Here is a 26,888-nt window from a genome sequence, read left to right as displayed (position 1 = left end):
GATTGACAGGAGCCTGCTCAGCGTCCGTCGCTCTGCCACGGATGTCAAACTGTCCAGCTCCATGCCTACAATAGAGCCTACCTTCCTCACCAGTTCGTCCAGTCGTGAGGCGTCTTTCTTCTTTATGCTGCCTCCCCAGCACACCACCGCATAGAAAAGGGCACTCGCCACAACCGTCTGATAGAACATCTGCAGCATCTTATTGCAGATGTTGAAGGGACACCAGCCTTCTAAGGAAGTATGCAGATGTTGAAGGACGCCAGCCTTCTAAGGAAGTAAAAATTAGTACATCTAGACAGGATTGGAAAATTTCTATGGGAGTTCCCCATATTTTTGACCCTATTTTGAGTAGACTCTACAATGGACTAGCATCCTGTCCTTTGCCTTTTCCTGGCTTATGCTCAGTGGTACTAGCATAGGTTCCATCGCTCCACCACTCTGAATTCTGTTAAGCAGGTTTCTGTATCTTATATTATGATGGTCTTTAAATGATTTTTCTTTTTCTTGGCCCCTTCTGTTACCCTAGTTTTCCCTAGGTAACCCTATATGAAGCACACATTCCTAGACTGCCTACTTCTTAGCATCACTGAGACACATGAGCCCTTTCAAAGTCACAACCAAGAGAAACAAATACTCTTCTGAGCCTTTGATTTGGTGAATAGATAGATATAAATATGTTAGTTGTTAGCTCTAAATTGGTCCAGTTTTATGTACAGTAAGTGCAGGTGCACAAGTATGCCCAATGAGAATACTGGTACCCTATTGAGAGTTGATTCCCAGTTTATACCTTATGCTGCTAGGATTGGTGTCACTTCCCTGTAACCCTGACATGAATAAATTGTTTAGAAAGTGAATGGCTAGAGAATATTTAATGAGCTTTCCGTAACCAACCAGCCAACCAAATTACTTGTACATATTCATTAAAAGAATGTCCCCTCCAAGTTATACTGCAAATAAAACAGCATAGAGTGCAAGAGAGTAAAGTAAAGTAAAGATGCTAAATTAGTACTTCCTATAACTTATGGGTAAGCATTCTTACAAACCTTTCATTTTAGCCATTCCATGTTTGTTTTTATCTCCGCTAAAACTCTGCTTTTTCTTAATGTTCATTTTTGTTTTGCTGCAGAAATCTTTTTTATTTGGGGTGTGTCTGATTGGATTTATGCACCTCTTCATAGTTGTCCTCCATTAGGAAGTAATTCAGTGTGTAGCATACATTTTATGGAACTTGCAAGCCATTCTAAATATTGTAGAAAACCTTTTTTTTAGTTTTGTAAGAAAGGCAAAGAATTGTTAAATGTCTACCTTGTTTTCCTTAGGATATGAATGCCATGCTGATGATGATGGATGTCTGCTTTGGAGACTATATTTTGGAGACAGGATCCGGATCAGGGGCTATGTCTCTGTTCTTATCTAGAGCAGGTGATGAGTATATCATAGTCTTATGTCTTGTGTTTATTAGATAAACTCAAAGAGGGTGTTCATAAAGAGATAGCAATCAAAATCAGCACCTGAATGTCACTTGTACTTGTGATCCTACATATAAGATTTTATGTTATTAATTATGCATTCACCTATTCTCTCCATAATATGCCATTGTGCCTCTTTATTTCATTAGGTCAATCATCCTTTAACTAGGTATCTATCTATCTACCTACCTACCTACCTACCTACCTGCCTGATGTCTCATTTTGGCTGAAATCACTTAAAATTTTCTGTATTATACACCACATCCTTTTGACACCGGGGGGGGGGGGGGCATATTGCATTTCTCATTCCCAAGTAAACTTATCAAGTAGGTTCAAGTCAACATTGTACCCATACTTGAAGCTCCACAATCATGTTTCAACCCTCTAGTAATTCTGCATTTAGGTCACCTACGTTGGCCTGAGACTCCTTTTCCTAGTGACCTGAAACTTGGACTGTGGATTTTATTTATGTGTACCTTAAGGTGAAACATGCCTCTTCATAAATAAATTTTGGCACCCTCTGCCCACATACAGGCAGTGAAAAATGTTCACTTGCTGTATCTTTGCCTACACACATAAAAGAAAATATTACAACATCTGATGGCAAATGTAGATTCTTATTCGGTTTGTTCGAGTTTAGTTTTTTTTTTCTTTTTTTTCCAGTTGGATTAGTGGGTCGGGTTATCAGTGTTGAGGTGCGAAAAGATCACTATTTCACTGCAGTGCGAAACTTTCAACGCTGGAGGACGGTATGGAAGACAGCACGAGAGGAGGAATGGCCTGACAATGTAACATTTATCAACAAAGACATTACCTCTGTTGCTCCCAAAATTGCAGGCATCATGTTTGACTCTGTAAGTGTTTTATAAAATTGTTGTAGGTGCGCTGTATAATCTGAAGAAACAGAGTATAACTGCATGAGAAATGATTATTACTAAATACAGATTCAGTCTTTAGGAACATTCATTTTGCAATGCTCTCACATATATTTTTTTCTTTTGACAATGACCATAGTTACAATCTAGCTAGTGTTTATAGTGGAAAAAACCTGTGTGAATGGCACATGTGTCTTTCACATTTTCTTTGTGTCTCCATGGGTTTTCCTATTTTCCATCCACATTCCCAAAGACATGTATTGTTAGGTTAGTTTTCAACTCAGAATTAGTCCACTGTGAATTTCGGTATGTGCATGAATGGGCACTCTGATGGACTGTCACCCAGTTTGGAGTGTTTCCTATTTTATACTCTAGCACTGCCAGGACTGGTTACAACCCCATCAAATTTGAATTGGATTAAGGTAGTTTGAGAATTTTATGTTTACCAGGGCATCTAATGAATGGCTGTGCATGATAGTGCAATTTAATCACTTACTGCTTCTGGTTTAACTATTATAAATTAAATTAATTCTCATTGCAAACCTCAATATCTAGAAGTGGAGTCATTTTTCCTGCACCATAAATATACAAGTATACATAGATTTACTTATAAAGTAAGTATAATTTAAGATACCCTGTATGAAAAGGCTGCAAAATTTAAAAATGTAAAGGGACAGTTCTCTGGAATATCTAAGAAATGGACATTGAGAATATACCCTTGTGCTCTGCTCTGCTATTGTATAGTATTGTAATTTAGGTACTGTTAAAAGAAGTGGAAAGATAAATATTTACATTATTAACACATCTGTTAAAAATCTACCTGCTTTTTATTCTGTCACTCACAGGTAGCACTAGACATGATAAGCCCTCAAATTGCTCTGCCATTGGTTTATCAACATCTCAAAGAGGGAGGTGTCTGTGCTGTTTACTTGGCCAAGTGAGTATTGTCCCCAAAAATAATTTTATTTCTGAATTCTCAGAATCAGCATATATTAGATAGATAGATTAGACTTTGTTTGTTGAAGTGCTTATCTTGAACTCTGTCAGGCCTCTTAAAACTTTATTTTGTGCTTGGCACATCAGTAGGTTTGCTAAAGCCCCAGTCATTCTACATGACTTTTCCAGCATTTTTTCAGTTACAAGACCTCATTTACAGAATCTTGGCGAGTCAGGGGCAGTTGTGGCACAGTCCCATGACCACTGATTGCTTGTTTGGTATCCCCAGCTAATAACTAATACTGGTCTATGACTCACCCTGTCAAAATCAAACCAGGTTTAATTTTATTTTAAGTCATAGGGGTGGGCTTCTGTTTGTGTGAGCAGACAACCAATGAGTGGTGAACCAGAAGTACCATATGTGTAATGCAGACACAAAGGAAAGAATAAACGCTGGTGTTTTAGACTACACAAACAGAAGTGAGACTCATCTGTCTCATGTTTGTCATACCATGATAGAATGGAAAAAGGAAAATAAAAGGCCCAAGATTGTGGCTGAAATCACTACTCCCAGAAAGCCATTCTGTAGTACCGCCACGGTCGGGCAGTAATTTAATTGGTTGTCATCAGTTAACAAACTTGCAGTACTTTGGCAATTTGAACGTTTGCTGAAAAACCATCACAGAGTTTTGTAATTTGTCATCTCCTGCGATTGCAAAATCCAGTATTTGCAGTCATTAAGCCTGACATCCCCTCAGACCTGAGGTTGTGTAGTTTGCTGCTAACTTAACTTTGTTAAATACTTTGCTCGCAAACGTCATGACAAAGCACTGTTACTACAGTAAAAATAGTCATATTTGTGAAGAACCTAAAATTATAAACCAGGAGAATAAAGATGACAACACATCAAAGAAAATCCTGTCTGCTCGAATATACCCAACTAAAAATTTTCTACATGTCCAAATAACATTATTTTCTTGGTGGGTTTCTCCCACCACAGACGTTGTAAAAGGAGATTTTGGTTAATTTTAAACCGAATTTGTTCTTTTTGCATATGACTGCATTACATAATCACAGAAATTCCTTTCTAGGTTGGAACCATGAACACTGCTTCTTTGTATTTCCTGGTTTATTGTTGTTATATGGATAGATGTTTAATCCCACGTTAATAAATTGGATGGCTTGTTGAATAATTGAATCATTAATAAGACATGTAAACTGTACAAAATTATCAAATTTTGCATTGTTCCCTCTATTGAAACCCTGTTCATGATGAACCTTTTGAAATGCCATGAACGCTGCATGTTAAGTTGGGTTAATTGTGTTATACCTGCCAGATTTCACGAACATCCACTCAGCTGCTGGAGTAATGTGTGAATGAATAATGAAACTCCTTGAAAGCCTGTATTTTAAATTGCATGATCAATAATATAAAAATAAAATTTCATGGAAGCAGACATAGCCGTTAGTGAGTAATGTGTGATTTTTGTTTTTTCTGTAATTAGGACCAATCCTAAACAATAATATTCCACATTTATTACCAATGGCTGAGATATTGTGATGTGGGTAATATGGTTTTGGTTTTGCGCCACCTTCCTCCTCATTACAGCTCTTTTTCTCGATGGAACTTTTAAAAGGCCCTGAAGTTTACATTTTAAGTTGTACTAACAGTAACATGCATGCAAAATTTCATGAACTTGAAATCTGTTTTTAGAGTAATGTATTTTTAGCCCACCCTCTGTTTCAACCACCATTCCTGATGAAAATTTTTAAGTGTCATGTTGCCTGGATTTTAAGTTATTTCAGCTTTATTATACTCACAAAATTTAATGAAGATTGACTGCCCCCCCCCCCCCCCTTACAACCCCCTTCCTGATTACATTTTTAAATGCCATATAGCCTGTATTTTAAGTTGGGCCAATGGCAAGAAATCGTACAGTAATCGAATGCTGTTGAGATTAAGAAATGAGAGAAGTTTACTTTACATGGAGAATGTACTTAATGAAGAGCAGAAAAGACATATGGGAGCCAGTATTGTTGGTTACAGTGAATTTCAGAGAGGGATTTGACTTTGATTACAAGGAATCCAGAGAGGGAGAGGATTTCCACATTTTTTACAAAGGTCAATCCCCGATTTTTATTTAATTTAACCAGAAATTACTATATCGCTCTTATTTAATACTGTTAAATTTTAGCCACTGTAACCTAGACTCACATATCTGACTGGCCTTTGTTGTATGTATGCTGTTTAGTCAGTTGGTTTTTCTATTTGCTATTCTTTCAGTATAACACAAGTGGTTGACTTGCTGGAAGGAATCCGGCATTGTAAAATGAATTTTCTCTGTGAGAAGGTAACAGAAGTCACCCACAGAGACTGGAGAGTGTCACCTGCCCGAAGAAAAGATGGTAGCATGGCACCTAAAGTTTCACCTAGCATTGCTGAAGGAAATGCAGAGACAAAAGAGCAAGTGTATTATGAACACGAAGAGGCAGAGGAACTTTATGAACATAGTCAAGGTAACAGCTAATCGGTCCCATGACTTGAGTAACCTATTAACAGCTGCTTGATACTGTATGTTGTGATGAGTTGTCATGAGTACTATCACTCAGATCATTGAGAAACTATCATTATTTCTCTTGTGCTTCAAGATTGTCTTATTCATTAAATGCATTAAACACAGAAAAATGTCACTTTTAAATAGAGCATGTTCAGGATATTGATCTAACCTTGAAATGGGAAAATAAGTAAATTACACTAAGAAGAGAAGCATATAACACAGAATCCAAAATTATTAAGAGTATGTGCGCCCAACTACGTTGAGCGTGTTAAAGTTGTCAGTGAAGGGCTCCCTGTTTAAACGCAGCTGCCAGTCGTGAACTGGGCCCTTCGTCGCACAGCATTATGATTTTTTATAAGGGAAACAAAATTACAAAAGAAAACCCTTGGACATTGATTCGATAGGAACGGCCTACTCGGAATCACTGTCCGAATAGTAATTATGTGGTGGTGTAAGAGCATTTCTGCTTCTCTCCGTTCACAGTCCGTCTCGTTTTCACGACGCTGTCGTTTCCTCTCACGATCTCTTCTCAACCTTTCTCCAATCTCGCAGGTTGCTTTGTGGCAATCCAAAGAGTAAGGCAATATACACGGAGCAATGGTTATAAAAGGGGGACACATACGTATCCAGGCTCTTTAAAGCATAAATAGGGATCACTTCACTGACGTGTGAGCAAGCCACGGTACAACTGTGAGACGCGCAGCACTCGCCGGCTACAACGTAACAATAATAATTTCCGGAACGTGCTGTTACGTTGTCATTCATTTTACCCACTGTCTTTCTTTCATTCATATGTTACGTAGGCACGTACCTTTTATCTTCGGCAATCTCATTCTCTAACCAGGCCTCAGGAGCTAACCAGCATAACACTGTCCACCACCCCTTTCGTTATTCCGGCACATTGTTGACATCCGTGAGTAACAACAACGTACTAAACTGGAAGGTGGTCTATGCATGCGTGGAATTCGCGGACAAACAAAGATCAAGATCCAAATTAAGATTATATATAAAGATTAGTTAATTTAAAGCACAACAATTTGTTTAGTTTGAATGTCTGTGTTTTGAGGTGTGACTGGAGTACTACAGTCTTCAGTAGTATAAGCCTGGAGAAGATTCTTAATGCAATGCCTATGTTTTAGCTGTCTCTCTACTGCCATCTAGTGCTTCTTCTTCTAATTCATTCGCGGACAACCAAAGATCAAGATACAAATGAAGATTATACAGTGGAACCTCTAGATACGAGTTTAATTCGTTCCAGAACTGAGCTTGTATAGCGAATTTCTCGTATCTAGAACAAACTTCCCCATTGAAAATAATGGAAATCCAGTTAATCCGTTCTGCACCCCAATATATTAACATAAAAATCAATTTTCCTAACAAATAACACTGATAAATTATATATACTGTAGTCTACCTTTAATAAATAACACTGGTAAATAATATAACTGATTATTAAAAGAATCAAAACAGGTGTCCAAAGTGCAGTAGAGCATTCAATAAATCTTTAAATAAATAATCCTTAAAACAGTTGTGAAGTGGAGGTTTAAAATACACAAGAATAACAATCCTTTAACACGAGGTTAAAACGTCAACAAGAAGCAGTCTTTAAAAACAGATGACAATCCCCGGTGCTTCTTCTCTGTTAGCGTCTCACCTGCTTCTCCCATGCGGGCTCTGCAACAGGCGAGACACTCTTAATGCAGCTGACCTTCTCTACACCGTCCTGCTTCAGCTGTTTGGCTCGCCTGTTCAGCTACACGCGAGCCTGCCTGCCTTCTCTCTCTCTCTTTTCTTTTACTTTTTCTCCCCCTTAACCGGCTCGCGCTTCTCTATATATGCGGGGGAGGACATGGCAGCTGCGCCCATCAGCCACAGGAACAATCATGGATGTGGGCAGTTTCCCACCTGTGCACTTAAGTGAGAAACGCAGACACCGCAGATCGCGGCTCGCAACTGCTACCACGCCCCCTCGCTAAGCCGCGAGCTATACCCACAGCCTGGCTCGTGGCTCGTTACGCGAACCAATGCTCGTATTTAGAGCTGAATTTTTCGCTCATACTTTCCTCGTATTTTGAATTTCTCGTATACAGAGGTGCTCGTATCTCGAGGTTCCACTGTATATAGAGATAGTTGGGGTGGATGCCAATTTTTACCTTAGAATCCTTAAGAATCCAAGTGGTAAGCTGTAATTGTTTTTGTAGAAGATAATTAATTACTCACAAAGAGAGCTATAGATGCAGTACAGTACATGAAACATTTAGCTGTGTAAATGATGGTAGTACCTCTGATCTCAACAATATTTTAGACAAAGTAGATATTATCCAAACACTGCTTCTGTTTCTAATTAAACTGATATGTGTCAATTTATATTTTTATATTAACCTATATATGCATATGCCCTGTGATCAACTAACCTGCCAGCAAGTGCCTGGTACCAGGCTTGTGAGATAATGATATTCTTTTATCAGTCTCAGTACTGCATTTAGACAACCTAGGTTTTTGAAAACTGATCCTCTCATATACCTGTGGGACTTTTCTTTCTAATGAATATATTTAACAATGGCAGATTTCTACAGTCAATCGAGTTTGTTTAATAAGAACATATTTCATTATTATGTATAATTCTGGAAAAAATGTGGACAATAATCATTTAATAAGCTGAGTTATAAGGCAAAATTATCTTTTGTTCCTCTGTGTGTTTTAAATGTTTTGCAAAAGTTTATTTATTTTTTTTTTTTTAACCATTTTGGATTACCCATGCCTCACAGTTAGGAGACCCGGGTTCGCTTCCCGAGTCCACCCTGCGTGGAGTTTGCATGTTCTCCCCGTGTCTGCGTGGGTTTCCTCCGGGCGCTTTGGTTTCCTCCCACAGTCCAAAGACATGCAGGTTAGGTGGATTGGCGATTCTAAATTGGCCCTAGTGTGTGCTTGGTGTGTGGGTGTGTTTGTGTGTGTCCTGCGGTGAGTTGGCACCCTGCCCGGGATTGGTTCCTGCCTTGTGCCCTGTGTTGGCTGGGATTGGCTCCAGCAGACCCCCGTGACCCTGTGTTCAGATTCAGCGGGTTGGAAAATGGATGGATGGATGGATTACCCATCTAGAGCACAATAATATTTAATAACATTTTTATTCTTGCAGGAAAATCAGAAACAAGCAATTCTCCCCCATTTGGCTCCATCCCTTATATTGCCCGTCCTAATCATCAGCAAGCAAGCCACACAGGTATTAAAGTATTTTAATACAATTTGGTGCCTTGCAGATTAATCAGCTCACAGTGTAAGTGTAATGTGTATTTAACAGAAGATAAACATAATAACATTAATTATAATTTATTCTTTTCCTGTTTCTAGGTGTGTGACCTTTTAAAAGGGTTGACACAAACTAAGAAATTATTTCCCATAATTCTTTCAATATATCCTACACATATGTCTCTGTCACTATTTTGGGTCAAATTTAGATTGGTGTATTGCTCATCTTACAGTTCTATGCTTTTTTTTCTTCCTTAGCCTCTGAAGTCAAAATATAAATAAACTAATCATGAAGGTGCTTAATATGTTTCACATATGGCTGACTACCATCATACACAAATGGAAAAGAAAACCCAGTTTTGGATTTTGTCCTATCAGTATTTAAAAAAAAAAAAAAAAACTGCTCCCCAAAAGAGGGGAAGTTCTCATTTACACGTGGTTGCAAGAATAAAGGCTGGATTTCTGCATTAGTTACTCATATACAGTGGTGTGAAAAACTATTTGCCCCCTTCCCGATTTCTTATTCTTTTGCATGTTTGTCACACAAAATGTTTCTGATCATCAAACACATTTAACCATTAGTCAAATATAACATAAGTAAACACAAAATGCAGTTTGTAAATGATGGTTTTTATTATTTAGGGAGAAAAAAAATCCAAACCTACATGGCCCTGTGTGAAAAAGTAATTGCCCCCTTGTTAAAAAATAACCTAACTGTGGTGTATCACACCTGAGTTCAATTCCGTAGCCACCCCCAGGCCTGATTACTGCCACACCTGTTTCAATCAAGAAATCACTTAAATAGGAGCTGCCTGACACAGAGAATAGACCAAAAGCACCTCAAAAGATAGACATCATGCCAAGATCCAAAGAAATTCAGGAACAAATGAGAACAGAAGTAATTGAGATCTATCAGTCTGGTAAAGGTTATAAAGCCATTTCTAAAGCTTTGGGACTCCAGCGAACCACAGTGAGAGCCATTATCCACAAATGGCAAAAACATGGAACAGTGGTGAACCTTCCCAGGAGTGGCCGGCCGACCAAAATTACCCCAAGAGCGCAGAGACGACTCATCCGAGAGGTCACAAAAGACCCCAGGACAACGTCTAAAGAACTGCAGGCCTCACTTGCCTCAAGTAAGGTCAGTGTTCACGACTCCACCATAAGAAAGAGACTGGGCAAAAACCGGCCTGCATGGCAGATGTCCAAGACGCAAACCACCGTTAAGCAAAAAGAACATTAGGGGCTCGTCTCAATTTTGCTAAGAAACATCTCAATGATTGCCAAGACTTTTGGGAAAATACCTTGTGGACTGATGAGACAAAAGTTCAACTTTTGGAAGGCAAATGTCCCGTTACATCTGGCGTAAAAGGAACACAGCATTTCAGAAAAAGAACATCATACCAACAGTAAAATATGGTGGTGGTAGTGTGATGGTCTGGGGTTGTTTTGCTGCTTCAGGACCTGGAAGGCTTGCTGTGATAGATGGAACCATGAATTCTACTGTCTTCCAAAAAATCCTGAAGGAGAATGTCCGGCCATCTGTTCGTCAACTCAAGCTGAAGCGATCTTGGGTGCTGCAACAGGACAATGACCCAAAACACACCAGCAAATCCACCTCTGAATGGCTGAAGAAAAACAAAATGAAGACTTTGGAGTGGCCTAGTCAAAGTCCTGACCTGAATCCAATTGAGATGCTATGGCATGACCTTAAAAAGGCGGTTCATGCTAGAAAACCCTCAAATAAAGCTGAATTACAACAATTTTGCAAAGATGAGTGGGGCCAAAATTCCTCCAGAGCGCTGTAAAGACTCATTGCAAGTTATCGCAAACGCTTGATTGCAGTTATTGCTGCTAAGGGTGGGCCCAACCAGTTATTAGGTTCAGGGGGCAATTACTTTTTCACACAGGGCCATGTAGGTTTGGATTTTTTTTTCTCCCTAAATAATAAAAACCACCATTTACAAACTGCATTTTGTGTTTACTTGTGTTATTTTTGACTAATGTTAAATGTGTTTGATGATCAGAAACATTTTGTGTGACAAACATGCAAAAGAATAAGAAATCAGGAGGGGGGCAAATAGTTTTTCACACCACTGTAAATGTGGTCTGATTTTTCAACTAATCTGCAATATTAGAGAAATCTTCCTGAATTAATGACACACAAACAATTGTACATCTTCTTGTCAATGCTGAACACATAGTTTAAACATTAATACTTCCAGCTGGAAATGTACATGCACCCTTGTATTTAGTAAATAATTGATAGAACCTATTTTAGCAGGAGTAACCTCCAACAAATTTTCATACAGCTGCTGATCAGGAGGAATTTTAGACCATTCCACCTTACAATTCTGTTTTAGTTCACTGATATTTCTGGGATTCCTTGCATTAACAGCTGTCTTCCATTTATGCCACTCTTGCATTTCAGATCATTGTTATGTTGCATCACATAACTTCTCTTAGACTGCATTCACACTACTACATTTTCAATTAAAAACATAGGCATTAGTATGTTTTCACCTTTCATCCACCCTACCCTGGTGTTTTTAACCCCTGAAAACAGAGAGTATTGAATATGCTGTCCAGAGCCTTATGTTTCTGAAAACAACGAGTCAGCCTTGCAGTTTGGATGAATGAAAATAAAGAGTTTTGAAAGCACAGACTCCAGTCGCATGCTGATTGGTTCATGTTTATTTCATGGTCCTTCCCTGACTGGATCCTGTTCATAGAAGAAAACTATAGTATATTCCAGCATAGCAGACATAGAGGAGTTGCTTTCAAAGTTGTTTACCTGTATGAATCTAAATTGCATTCTGTACAATTTCAACGCTGAATACTTGCCCAGAAAGGCAAACAATTTACTGATCACTACAGTTTTGCAGTAATTCCCATAGGCAGTTGCATAACCATCTCTTCATAAAGACACTTCCTCTTCCTGTTTCTGCCAACACGCCTATGCCCAACATAGGCATAACTGCTATGTCATGTGTGTTTTTGATCATTTTAGTGAGGGAAGAGACACTTTTTGTAAACAATATGAAAATGCTAATAATAAAAAAAACATATTACTGTGGTTATAGCCTTAAGCTTCAGATGAATAACCCCTGCCCTCCTATTCCCCTGTGAAATTTCTTGACATTATTTTGAATTCATATTCTGTCTAGAATAGCAATCTGCCCTAGTCCTCAGGCAGCAAAGCATCCCAAACCTTCTCTATGCTTCACAGTTATGATGTGGTTTTGGTGTTCGAATGCACCTCAGCTGTCCACAACATATTGTCCCAGAACCTTTGTGGGAATATTCAGGAAGTGTTTTGCAAACTGAGACATTTAGTAATGTTTCTTGTGGAGAGCAGTGATTTACTCCATAATGTCATTCCATGAACACCATTCTTGTTTGGCATTTTTCTCATGTTGAACAAATGAACAGAAATTTTGGCAAATTAAAGAGGCCTCTGTAGGTCCTTTGCTGTTAGTTATTTTTCATCTCTTTCAGCACTGTAATCTGAACTCTAGGCATAATTTTCACATGTCCCCCATCTCCTAGATAGAGTAGAAACAGTAGTGAATTTCCTCCAATTGCAGAAAATTTGTATTAATGACTGAAATGCTTTTTGTAGCTTTATGCATTTAAACTTTTTTTGGAGATTCGAAAATGTTTTATAGGGAAAGCTCTACCTGTCAGTAACCCAAGTTTGTGTGCCATTTTGTAGAGCCTGTCTCCTCTAACTTACACCTTCAGTTTCATCTCATCTCATTTATTGAAAGATCTGACTTCAATTAGCCTTTAAAGAAGTCAGTAGCATATGTATTCACACATCTTTTTCCAAACATAACTATGAATGTTTAAACAATACATTTAGTGTTAACTGTTTTACTTTGACTTCAGTTATAGTGCCACTGGTTAAAGGAATACTACACCCAAAACTTTTATTATTTTTAAAATGTTACTTACCTGATGTAGTTTGAACTAGCGTCCAAGAAAAATTAAGTTTTTTCAGTCACGAAAAGACTTGATGAAGATTCATATTGAATGGAACCCAAAGGTGACTAACACTGGACAACAGCAAAAGCTTTGAAAACATCCGGGGGCTGGGGGTCTCATGTAAGTAACTATCACATAATCCACATGTCTGTTCTCAGAACATGCAAAAATACATTTATTATGTCTTTACTCCACAAAAACAAGTAAAAAATGTTTATCCACTACAAACTATATGAATTAACATACAAAAAATATCATTTTGGGTGGGGTATTTCTTTAAATGTGTAGCCTGTAGCCATCGTCTATAAATACAGTATTTTTGTATAGCAGTTATTATTGAGGTATTTTAAGATTGTTTGAAGTATAAAGGATGCAAACTAGAATTGCACTGCATTATCTGGTGTGTTCTGTTTGATATGTCAAAGCACCAATCTGTTAACATGTATTATTTAAATGGGAGTGATTGTCACTTTTGTTTTCTTTTGTACGTATATGGTCAGTTGATGTGCCTTTGAGGCACATAGGATCCTTCGATTCTTTCTTAGAGGTGTTTAAATCTTCTGTTAATTAGTTCCTGCTCATTTTTAAAAACTCATTCTGAAATTCCAGCAAAGTCTGACACTTTAGGATGGTTGACTTAAGTAAAAATCTTACTTTTTCCATCTACAGCAACATTTAAAGACAAATCATGCCCTTTTTAAATTAATTGGCATCTTTGGTATGGGCTAGGATTATGGAAAAATAATTGGCATCAGCCTTTGTAAATCTACCAACAAAGCAGTATTTGGGGCCCAGTGGGGAAAAGGGAAGGCAGTGATAACATCCACAGCTTTTTCTTTCAAATGAGGAAAGAATTATTATATTAAAATGCTATAACTAACATTTTACTGTTTAAATTAATGAAGTAATTTGAATACTGTATTGAGTATATACTCATACAGTATGTGGCTGTGAAGTGAGTATAAAGATTTCTAATGCAGTATTTTTTGTTTTAACAGCTTTTCTTGTTAAACTGAGAAAATATATACCTACACTTGGTTTTAGGGAAACTGAGACCCCAAACCTCCAGTGATTAAGAAATCCAAAAATGAAGCCAGCAAGGAAACAGCACAGTACCACAATGTTATGTCTTTCTTTCAATAAAAATGTGAAAAGTTTTGTTACAGGCCGTGGCCTTGTCTTTCTTCTTCTTTTGGCTGCTCCCGTTAGGGGTTGCCACAGCGGATCATCTTTTTCCATATCTTTCTGTCCTCTGCATCTTGTTCTGTTACACCCATCACCTCCATGTCCTCTCTCACCACGTCCATAAACCTCCTCTTATCCTCTTACCTGGCAGCTCTATCCTTAATATCCTTCTCCCACTATACTCAGCATCTCTCCTCTACACATGTCCAAACCAACGCAATCTTGAGCTGACCCTCTAATGTACTCGTTTCTAATCCTATCCATCCTCATCACACCCAGTGCAAATCTTAGCATCTTTAACTCTGCTACCTCCTGCTTTCTAGTCGGTGCCACCATCTCCAATCCATATAACAAAGCTGGTCTCACTACTGTCCTGTAAACCTTCCCTTTCACTCTTGCTGATACCTGTCTGTCACAAATTACTCCTGACAGTCTTCTCCACCCTGCCTGCACCAGCTTTTTCACCTCTCTTTCACAATCCCCTTTAATCTGTACTGTTGTCACCACCTCTCCAGGGTCTCCTCAACCTGCTCCCTACTATCGCTACAGATCACAATGTCATCATCAAACATCATAGTCCACGGGGACACCTGTCTAATCTCGTCTGTCAACCTGTCCATCACCATTGCAAATAATAAAGGGCTCAGAGCTGATCCCTGATGTAATCCCACCTCCACCTTAAATGCATCCGTCACTCCTACCGCAGACCTCACAATTGTCACACTTCCCTCGTACATATCCTGTACCACTCTTACATACTTCTCTGCCACACTTGACTCCTCAAACAATACCACAAATCCTCTCAAGGCACCCTGTCATATGCATTCTCCAGGTCCACAAAGATGCAATGCAACTCCTTCTGGCCTTCTCTATACTTCTCCATCAACACCCTCAGAGCAAACATGGAATCTGTGGTGCTCTTTCTTGGCATGAAACCATACTGCTGCTCACTAATCATCACCTCACTTCTTAACCTAGCTTCCACTACTCTTTCCCATAACTTCAGGCTGTGGCTCATCAATTTTATCCCCCTGTAGTTACTACAGCCCTGTACATCCCCATCCATCCATCCATCCATCCATTGTCTCCCGCTTATCCGAGGTCGGGTCGCGGGGGCAGCAGCTTGAGCAGAGATGCCCAGACTTCCCTCTCCCCGGCCACTTCTTCTAGCTCTTCCGGGAGAATCCCAAGGCGTTCCCAGGCCAGTCGAGAGACATAGTCCCTCCAACGTGTCTTGGGTCTTCCCTGGGGTCTCCTCCCGGTTGGACGTGCCTGGAACACCTCACCAGGGAGGCGTCCAGGAGGCAACCTGATCAGATGCCCGAGCCACCTCATCTGATTCCTCTCGATGCGGAGGAGCAGCGGCTCTACTCTGAGCCCCTCCCGGATGACTGAGCTTCTCACCCTATCTTTAAGGGAAAGCCCAGACACCCTGCGGAGGAAACTCATTTCAGCCGCTTGTATTCGCGATCTCGTTCTTTCGGTCACTACCCATAGTTCATGACCATAGGTGAGGGTAGGAACATAGATCGACTGGTAAATTGAGAGCTTCGCCTTGTGGCTCAGCTCCTTTTTCACCACGACAGACCGATGCAGCGCCCGCATTACTGCGGATGCCGCACCGATCCGCCTGTCGATCTCACGCTCCATTCTTCCCTCACTCGTGAACAAGATCCCGAGATACTTGAACTCCTCCACTTGAGGCAGGATCTCGCTACCAACCCTGAGAGGGCACTCCACCCTTTTCCGGCTGAGGACCATGGTCTCGGATTTGGAGGTGCTGATTCTCATCCCAGCCGCTTCACACTCGGCTGCGAACCGATCCAGAGAGAGCTGAAGATCACCCCTTATTCTTAAATATCGGCACCAGGACACTTCTTCTCCACTCCTCAGGCATACTCTCACTTTTCAAGATTCCATTAAACAATCTGGTTAAAAACTCCACTGCCATCTCTCCTAAACACCTCCATGCTTCCATAGGTATGTCATCTGGACCAAAGACCTTTCCATTTTTCATCCTCTTCATAGCTGTCCTTCCTCCTTGCTAATCCGTTGCACTTCCTGGTTCACTATCTCCACATCATTCAACCTCCTCTCTCTCATTCTCTTCATTCATCAGCCTCTCAAAGTACTCTTTCCATCTGCTCAACACATTCTCCTCGCTTGTGAGTATGTTTCCATCTTTATCCTCTATCACCCTAACCTGCTGCACATCTTTCCCAGCTTGGTCCCTCTGTCTAGCCAATCGGTACAGGTCCTTTACTTCCTCCTTAGTGTCCAACCTATCATACAACTCATCATACACCTTTTCTTTAGCCTTCGCCACCTCTATCTCTTCACCTTGCGCCTGATCTCCTTGGACTCTTGTCTACTTTCTGCATCTCTCCGACTACCCCACTTCTTCTTCGCCATCCTCTTCCTCTGTATATGCTCCTATACTTCCCCATTCCACCACCAGGTTTCCTTTTCCTCCTTCCTCTGTCCAGATGTCACACCAACATATCACTCTGGACATGTCTCCCCCCTCTTCTTCTCCTTCTTCGGCCAACAGTAGCCCAATTTTTGGCAGCACCCTGTTGGCTAACAGTACTGGTGGCGGATGTTGTTAACGCGGGGCTCGACTGATCTGGTGTGGAAATTTTTATTGTTGTCTACATATTGATTTGGCAAAATTTTACAATGGATGCCCTTCCTGACGTAACCCTTCCCATTTATCCGGGCTTGGGACCAGCACGAAGAAATACTGGTTTGTGCATCCCCTGTGGATAGGTTAGGCCATGGGCTTGTCTTTCAATTTTTATAGAAACGTAAAATGTTAATTCTCTTAACCATGTGCTTTCAATGATGTGTCTTTTTCTTTTAAGTTAGACAAATTCTTATCAGGCATTACAGTTTTAGCATTTAAAAACAAAACTAGAAAATGTATAGTGTATTCAGTGTACTACAGGATCTGGTGCAAACTTCGATAATTAGAACCTTAAACCTTACTGATATGCTGTATAGCACATACAAGTTGATTTAATTTTCCATCTAGAGGGCATTAATAGGAGGTAGCACAGGGGCGCAGTAATTGGCACTGCTCCCTTACGCATACAAAGTCTTAGTTTGTAATCTGGTTGTGTCCACATGGAATTAACATGTTCTTCATATTGCCACATGTGTTTTTTTCCTCTCACATCTAAAAAAAGACATGCATGTTATGTGGTGATTACAAATAGGCCCTGATTCCTACAATGTAAACCCACTGCCTAATTTGGTTCAAACCTATTTTAAACAGGCAGCAAGCTGGCTTTAGCAAAACGACTCCACACATATACTTACTGTATTTCAATTAGAAAGCTTTCAGTACTTTTTTCATTACATAAAATATGGTCTAAGGCTAGAAGAGAGTGAAGCATTTTATAATAAAAATCTGTTAGCAGTAAAAAGCAACACTGAAGCTCAACTTTACTTTTCTGTACAAAATTTATGTGAACTTGAGTAAATATTGATTTTCTGTTTAAATATGATACTTCAAGATCTGAAATTTCTAAACTTCACAGAGGAAAGGTATCTTAACACTGAATCTGCTAATTTAAAGACTCTCAAGCTAGGTTATGTCTGGTTCAGTTTAAATATTGTTGCGTGAACATCCTTACTACTATTAAAAGAACAACAACATCAACAAAATAGTTTTTTTCCTGTGCCAAGTTTAACAAACATATTTATTCTCCAATAAACCAGTCCATTGGTCCAATTGTTCTCTGGTTATCACCTATAGAAAACAACAACAAAAAAAAGATAACAGTATCCAAACTCATTTACCCCTTTACTGTGTATTACTGGCCTAGCATGCAGGCTTTAAATTAATACCACATGGAAACATTCACCTGTAAAGTGAAAGTATTCCAAATAAACATACCAAGATTAATTTCTCAAAAACACATATAATAAGGGCCAAGACAGTTATATATTGTCAAAAAAACTAGTGAATATTTGAGAATTTAAATTAATGTGAAGTGTGATCTGATCTTCACCTAAAGTCTAATACAGGGGTTCTCACTTTCAGTCTTGGGCTACAGGTTTATATTCCAATAGGTTTCACGAACCTATTAATCACTCTAATATAATTGATCTACTGTAATTGTTTAATTACTGTACTTTGCCTCTTTTTCTTATTTTGCTTTCAAAAAAAGGGCTCTACTATGATTCATACATTTAAACGGAATTCAGAAATATAAATTTTTGCCATAATATTAAATACTTAAAATAGTAAAAAAACAAGTCTTTTACTTTACTTTTTTCAGTGGAGGTTTCTCCATTAATTGCTTGCAAATACTGTCTATCAGTGACAAGCAGTACAGAGGGAGTGCAAGTGACAGTGAATGCTAAACGAGAGCAGCTACTTCAGTGTCATGCTCATTTGTGTGTTTATTAGAAATCTAGAAAAAAAAATCAGTGTTTCTCAAGTTCTCAAATTGCTATAACTTCATGCATTCATCCCAACCAACATCTGCTTTTAAATGGACTCCTGCCTTTATTAAGGATGCTGGTATTTACCAGTTTTTCTTTTTGTGTCAATTCTAAAATTACAAAATGGGTCTGCTGTTTTTTTTGTTTTGTTTTTTTAATGTGGCAAACATGTATCTGTATTATATTTAAGTGAACTTTTCTTGTTTAATATTTTGCTGTTTTTTAATGTTCTGGATATTCAAACCACTTCTGAGTCAATTAACCTATTTTAGCAACACTGGGCACAAAACATTTACCAACCATGAATGTGGCAGAAGCCAAAAACGGGGTACCCTCACAAATGCTCAAACATTAAACCAATATAAATTTGCAAATTAGTAGGTTTTGGGCCAGAAGTCAAACCCTGAAAACTGGAGCTTTGATGCAGTTGTACTAACCATGTCACTGTTATATACAAAATGTGACACAACACCGCACAATTGATTGTTCCCTCAGGGATTGTAAATGATCTGGGCCCTGAATCTGCAAAACGGGCTAAAACCATTTTAATGTTTGTAGTTACATCCTTCACATCTTCTACAACTCCATGATGGCCAATGTGATTTTCAATGTTGTGGCGTGCTAGACTGGTAACATCACTGTAAATGAGGCCCACAGAATAAACATGTTCATTAAAAAGGCATACTCAGTTATGGGATGCACTGTGCACCTCTGGGATATAGTAGGAAAAAAAAATAGTTAAAAACTTTTAGAAAATAAAATATTCAGCAGAAATGCTACTGGGAGTTCTTTATACCAACAGCAATATGCCCCCATAACACTTCACTGGGACTGTGACTGTCAAGTCAGAATTTCTTTCTTGTTAGTCATTCTGGAGTGTGTTCCAACTGTATTGTGTGTTTATATATTTATAAAGGGTGTTTCAAAAGTATGCAGTTTTTGAATTGCGTTGGATTTCTTTGTTTGAAGGTTGTCAGCACTGTTCCTATCATTTTCGTTATCTATTACCACTCCGATTAGAAGACCATTTGTCATTTTTCCATTTAGAAGCCATGGAGCGGTTCAGTATCGAGCAACGCATTCTTATTGTGAAAACTCGTTACAAAAACGGAGCTTCTGTAAAATGTCAAATTTCTCCCTTGGGACAAATTGTGTTTCTATCTCTACTCCCTCAGCAATGCTTCATAAATGGGACCAACTTTTGGAAAGAACCTCTGAAATTATGCCAAAACTTTCCACTCTATTCTCATGCAAGTGGAAAAAAGTCATAGCTTTTTGTGTTATCCAGATAAGGTAAGATTGAATATTGTTTGTAGAAAACTGATTTTTTCACCTCTCATTTATTCTCCACTTGTTTACTGCAGTATTCCAGTAATGTTTTCTGATAGCCCAGCTTTATACTGTATATGGCGTGGGGGAAATACTGTCATCTTTTTACAACTTTTTGGTAAAGTTTTGTTGTACACAAGTGCACAGCACTCCATTTTCTATCACAATATAAACCAATTCTATCTAATTCAATCTATCCAATTCTATTACAATATAAATCAATCAGCATCTTGGAAAATATTTAAGTAAATATATAATTTTAAAGGATTATGTCATGTTTAAGCATGATGCCTTTTTCCAGTGTACATAAAAATACTTAATAAAAAAAAAAAAACTGAATATTACATTAACACTGTATTCTCAGATTCATACCCCACTGATTAGTTTCTCTGTCAAAAACTACAATTTGACCTTCAGGGTGATTCTGATGTACACGGTTTCTTTTACAGTGTCTTTCAATCATTGCCTGTATATTAAAATTTCTCATGATTGGACCATTATGTGGGTCCTTGTGTTAGTAAAGATGAGGTTTAGGCCTAAAAAAAAATATGTTCACACACTGCAGTGTTTGGGTTAATAAGTTTTTTCACAACCGGGATGTAGAGAATAAGGAAACACGAAAGTGAAACAACATTTTTTTGACTTTGTTTTCCCATACATATTTCTTTACACAAGGATGACATTCTGATGAGGAAAATTAAGTGTTTTCCCAGTTTAATTCAATGAGAATACAGAATAAATGAGACAGGGTTTACCTCTAACTCAAAACAATTGTATTGATGCAACTATCAGTACAACCATTATTTATAAAGCTGTGTGGAAACAGGATTAAACATAAAGGCAATTAACTATACCTCAACATATGTAATGAACTAAGAGGTATGTATAAACATACAGTGCCCTCCTTTAAGTTTGGGACAAAGACATTTTTCCCTGATTTACCTCACTGCTCCACAGTTTAAAATTACAAATCAAGCAATTCAGACGGGACTAAAATGCACATTGCTGATTTTATCTGAAGGATATTTACATACATTTTGGTCACACCATGTAGAAATTACAACTTTGTTTTCCAATATAGTCCACCTATTTCAGGGCACCATAATATTTAGGACATAGCAGTGTCAGGTATATTAAAGCAGTCATATTTAGTACTTTGTTGCTTATCCCTTGCATGCAATGACTGCTTGAAGTCTGCAATTCATAGACATCACCAGGTGCTTAGTATCTTCTCTGGTGGTGCTCTGCCAAGCCTCTAATGCAGCCACTCTACTCTTGCTCGTTCCGAGGGTTTCAGTGTATGGAAGACAAGCTTAATTGGATTTAAATGGCTTGGGCACTCAAGAATTTTCCATTTTTCGCTTTGAAAAAACTGGAACTTGAGTGCATGTTTCTGTACACCTCAGAATTTATTGCTGCAACTGTCATCAGCAGTTACATTACCAATGAAGACAATTACGCCAGTACCTGTGGCAGCCTAAGCCATGACACCCTGACCCCAATGTTTAACAGATGTGACAGCTCCTTTTTATCTTAACAATTTCTCTTGTCCTCACTGTGATACAGGTTCATCTTTGTCTCATCCTTCCACAAGTTCTTTTTCACAAACTATAATCTGGCGCTCCTGTGTTTGTGGCTAACTAGTGGTTTGCATCTTGCAATGTGGTCTCTGTATTTCGGTTTCTGAAGTCGTCTGTGTATATTACTATCTGACACATATACATATGTATACATATACATATGCTTTTGATCTGTTGGACTGGCATTTGTGGATTACTCATTACCATAGTGAGAAAACTTGTCATCAGTAGTTGAGGTCTTCCTTAGACTAACAGTCACTTTGTGATTACTGAGCTCACCAGTGAGTCCACTCTTCTTAGGATTACCCATATCAATTGTCTGGAATATCATTAAGGTTTGATGTCGCTACTGGCTTTATTCTTGTTTTTCAACGGCATAATGGTTTCTTTGATATTCCATTGGCACAGCTCTTGTCCTCATGTATATATCTATATATCTCTCTATAGATCTATGTCTAGGTTTAATCTTGCAGCTTCTTATATTTGTGTTTCTATCCCCCTAGATTCCAAGTCGTATGCTCAGATCTACTAGCCGTCTGCTTATTATTCCAACAGCCAATAATAAAAGTGGTAAGGCAGCCTTTTGCAGTTGTGCCCCAAAAATCTGGAATACTTTACCAATAGAAATACACAAACACACATACCCCTCAGAAAAACCCACTTTTTTAATTTAGCCTTCTTTTAACAATTTGGTTCTACCCTTAATAAAATAGAGATGAACAGAATTCTCAATACTCTTCAATGAATCTGCAATCTTTATTAATCTTTACTTTCTCAGTTTTGTCCACAGAAGAACCAGAAAAGATGTTCTACACCACTACCACATAAACAAATTCGTAGGAGCCACCTGTGATATTTGAATGAAGGCAGATATCCCAACCTGCCATGGGACCCACTGCATCGAATCCTCTAAAATGCAGCCTAAATAAATAATTCATTCTTTTTATTTAAGAATATTTGTTAGATATAAATGGCCAGTTGTTACTGGGCTCCGATACCCAACCCAACCAACCCCCAAGCTTAACTGGTACAAATTTGTCTGTCCATCTTAGCCAAATAACCTTATCAGGAACTTAAAAAAAGGTGCATTATTTTTTGTATATTTATGCATTATTTTCCTATCTAATTGTTTTTCATTGCATGTAATTACTCCTTTGATACCATGTAAACTACTTTAAGCTACACAGCTGAAAATGTGCTAAAAAAAAATAAGTGCTGAGTTCAGCACAAGCTGTTTATGGCCACCCCGTGACCCTGTGTTCGGATTCAGCGGGTTGGAAAATGGATGGATGGATGTTTATGGTCATTATATGCATGTCATTTGAATGGCTTCAGAGTATAAAGTTCGAAAAATATTGGATTTTGACCCAACTCCTTCAGTCCCTCTTTCATCGGACAGCCAGACCCTTCTCTAACAAAATTGATTTGATTATACTAAACAATTCTCTCATCTCAAATTACATAGTCTTTCATTAAAAGAACACTGTAAGAACTAATATATTGCTTGTGTTGCAAAAAGGCCCAACTTTAAAGACAATCCCGTATTTGTGTACAAATGGTTATATTTTAAAAAAATAATAATAAATTTGATGTTACTGATTAATGAAATGGCAAATAAAGAAACGTCTTCAATACAAGTCCAAATTGATAAATCTACAAATAGAACACTCTAGATAGCACCAATCTTGGCAATATTCACCAGGAAAATAAGAAGTTTATGGCAGCTTTTGTGTCAGAACTGAATGTACATAAACAGAAAAAGTTAGATACTAAATAAATGTACCTCTAGTTTTGTTTACAACTGGCTTTCAAACTCTCCTTCTCAACAAGCACATCATTGCAAACAATGCACCTGTGGTTCTTTATGTTTGCGCTTTACATCATCATCTTCTTCCTCTTTAGATCACGAACCACAAGCACATTACGCTTCTTAAAAAAACCGCCAGTCACCATTCCCTCAGAGAAAACCACCTACAATCAAAAACTGGGCAGTTTCCAATAATCACTATCTCTCCAACAAATCTAACAAATTGTTCCCTCTAGGCCCAACTGATCCTGAAATAGAGACTTTTTACAAACTAGTCATTAGAGATGTAGAACTTTTAGAAACAGAACATTTTTTTTTATGTTTAGCAACAATGTAAGGCTTTGATGGCCCTGAAAAAAAACACCATAACACCATTATTTGCCCAGCAGATAAATGCAGTGCTATTGTGCTAATGGGCACATCAGTACCTGGAAGAGGCTCCATGGCATGATCCTATATCTCACATCTTCTCCTTGATCACCTCTACTGTTAGCAGTTTTTTTTTTTTTTAATCCATAATATGACTTGAAATGTAATGTCATGTAATCACTATCCTCACACTTCTATGTTTTACCTTTTACTTAAAATACATAAAGATAGGATTCATCCTTCAATCCATCCAATTGTCTCTGGTATAGGTTTGGTAACTGATTACTCAGTTTGTTGATGCTTACGTTGCTCCTTTTGTTCTATTTTATCATTTTTACATAATGGGCTCGACAGATTTCATGGGGCACCTGAAGGCATTGCTTATGATAACCATGTTCTAGTCACTATGGAAATATAATTATTGTATACAAATTTTCCACAACACATTGCTCAACAAATAGTATATGACTTATTACACTTGTCACCTTAACAGCTAAATTTTATTGCATTTATGGCACAACTTATAAATACTGCATTAAATTGGAATTTTTTTTCATCTTCAATCAATTCTATTATCAGCATAGAGGAGTTGAGATGGGTGTTGCATTTCATCTGAATATAGAAAACCTTAATGCTGCTCATCTTGAAGGACAGTACTGTATATACACTCAAAAAACAACCCACCCATGGAAAATATATTTGTCTGGTTATGTATGCTATGAGGATTTTTTTTTGATCAGCAAGGGTGAAGCGGAGGTTCTTTTGTGTTTTCATAAATATCAACAATTGTGATACAAATGTCGTTTTCACTGAAATTTTTCAATATCACTGCTAGAAAATTAATTAATTTAAATTCTCACTATTTAGACACCCAACTGATCATAGTACTTTATTGCATGGGCCTAACTTTCATCCTAGATCTCGCAGTTCTTTAGGTTATGCCATATCTGTTCAGATCAATAGGATTTTACTTATCTGGCTAAATGAAAGCATACTTTCAACAGCTGGGTTAGCCCAAGGCAGGCATTTACAAAGCATATAAACATGCATTATTCATAAACAGGGATCTAGTTTTCACTGCACTGCAACCAACGGACTTCTTTGTAATATGTTTTCAACACAAGCTAATCTCCTCCACTATGTTAAAGTATTGGCACATTAACTTTAATCCATTTTTTAAAAAATCTACTAATTTGCATTTTCTCAGGAACAGAATATTAGGGGAAAAACCTGGGGGTTGGTGGCAGAATTGGCATTCCAGCCACCATAAAAAAAACTTCATACTGTTCCATTCCATCTGAACTAGTGTGGTGCCGAGGTGTCATCCGTTGCATGGCTGCACTCGGGTCCTAATCTGGGATCCTGAGTTTGTTTGTCATGTGGTGGGTGCAGCAATGCGCTGTATCAGTGTAATAATAATAATTAATTCTTTACATTTATATAGCGCTTTTCTCACTACTCAAAGCGCTCTCTGTGTGTTCCTAACCTCTCTCTCTCTCTCAGAATATTAGGGACTTTGTAGTAAACCATCTCTAGACAGTTTTCTCTCTGCCCCCTTTCTAGTATTGTACAATCATTAAAACCAGGTACTTTTACATGTCTGTATTGCAGCAGTTGTTCAAGTATCCATAACAGTGACCTGATGATGATCAATTCTGACCCCATCACATTAAATCACTGCTCTAATTGCAGCACTAAAGGGGTAGTGTATTTACTGATTTATCCTTGCCCCCTTTTTTTTTTCTTTAAAAACAAGGGTAAAGCTTTTCATACCATGAAAACAAACCACAGTACAATCTTTAGGCTTAGACGTGTTTCCATATTTAGTTTGCAAGTTCAGTTTTTAATTTATGTCAAGTTTTATTCCAGTCAGTTACAGGCCATTACTGGTATACTTTTATATTTTAAAAAATAAAATGTGAATAAAAAGAAAGGTAAACATATAGTTTTGAGGCTTTCTGAAAAAGTTTTCTCCCATTTATTTAATTATTTTATTCTTAGAGGCAAGTCCCTATACATATATATAAACTCATGTTTCCACACAGCTCCATAAAAATTGGGAGACAGAACTACCATTGATAGATGGTGTATGTTCTTAGTATGTAATAAATATGTAAGGCAGGGTTGATGTGATGGCAGTTTAGAGGCATACCTGGGAAAAATGCCTCATACATGTCCGGCCCATGTGACTAGTAAGCTTCCTCTCCCCCACCCCCCAGGTTAACACTGTTTACCCCTGGCAGGTAGTGAACAATAAAAGACATCCTAAACATCTCATCTGTACTTAGCCAGGTAATCACACCTGGCAAGTAACCGCTCTATATGCGGTTGAAAAAATTACATCTTTCATCCTTGCTTCATGGAATGTCTGCACACTAATGGATTCGAGCATTACTGCCTGACCATCCCAGAGAACAGTCCCTGTAACCCAAGAGCTCCAATGCTACAGGGTGGACACTTGCAGTGATGGATCCTTCTGCATTGAGGGTGCCACCACAGCTGGGTATACATTCTTCTGGAAAGACTATCTAGTTAGCGATGCAGATCCACAGCATTAGTCTTGCTGTCAAGAACAAACTCCTCCCGAAAATCTCACAGTCTCCTTAATGACCCTGCATGTTCTACAAATGAAAGGTTCCCACAGAACAATCATCACCACATATGCTTCTTTGCTGGACTCTACAGGGGAAGAAAAGGACAACATCTGTTTCCCTTGACAAAGCAGTCAATGTTCCTGCCTCAGAAAATATTACCTTACTTGGAGGAAACCTCAACGCATGATAAGTTGAAACAAGCTCCAATGTCTGGAATGATGTAATCAGGAAACACAGACCCAGAAACATGAATGTTCATCTTCATTCATCTGCAGTCCATTACCAATAAAATGTTTCACCACCGTGACAAACCAGACATTTTTTCTTTTTTTTTTTTTTCCTCTAAGACTCTGTGAAGCGTCTTGAGTATGGGAAAGGCGCTATATAAATAAAAATGTATTATTACTATTATTATTATTATGGATGCATTCTCTATCACAGAACTGGCACCTCCTGGACTATATCATTGTCTGGTCTATCCACCATGCTATGTATGCTCAG

General features: G+C 38.3%; 1 protein-coding gene across 2 annotated transcripts in view; it reads left to right on the top strand.

Annotated features, from left to right (window-relative positions):
* trmt61b (tRNA methyltransferase 61B) overlaps window positions 1–14,239 on the top strand; it is a 28,372-nt gene extending 14,133 nt beyond the window's left edge. For both annotated transcript variants that reach the window (XM_028797367.2, XM_028797366.2), the window contains 6 exons: window positions 1,320–1,422; window positions 2,133–2,323; window positions 3,190–3,281; window positions 5,565–5,797; window positions 8,975–9,058; window positions 14,070–14,239. In XM_028797367.2, coding sequence (XP_028653200.1) covers window positions 1,320–1,422; window positions 2,133–2,323; window positions 3,190–3,281; window positions 5,565–5,797; window positions 8,975–9,058; window positions 14,070–14,143 — 777 coding nt within the window. In that variant the 3' untranslated portion in view covers window positions 14,144–14,239. The remainder of the gene's footprint in view (window positions 1–1,319; window positions 1,423–2,132; window positions 2,324–3,189; window positions 3,282–5,564; window positions 5,798–8,974; window positions 9,059–14,069) is intronic.
* Window positions 14,240–26,888: the final 12,649 nt, after the last annotated feature.

The sequence above is a fragment of the Erpetoichthys calabaricus genome, chromosome 3, assembly GCF_900747795.2.
Source record: "Erpetoichthys calabaricus chromosome 3, fErpCal1.3, whole genome shotgun sequence".
NCBI classification, from domain to species: Eukaryota; Metazoa; Chordata; class Cladistia; order Polypteriformes; family Polypteridae; genus Erpetoichthys; species Erpetoichthys calabaricus.
Note: the sequence above shows the minus strand (reverse complement) of the source record. Positions and strands in the feature narration are given on the sequence as shown.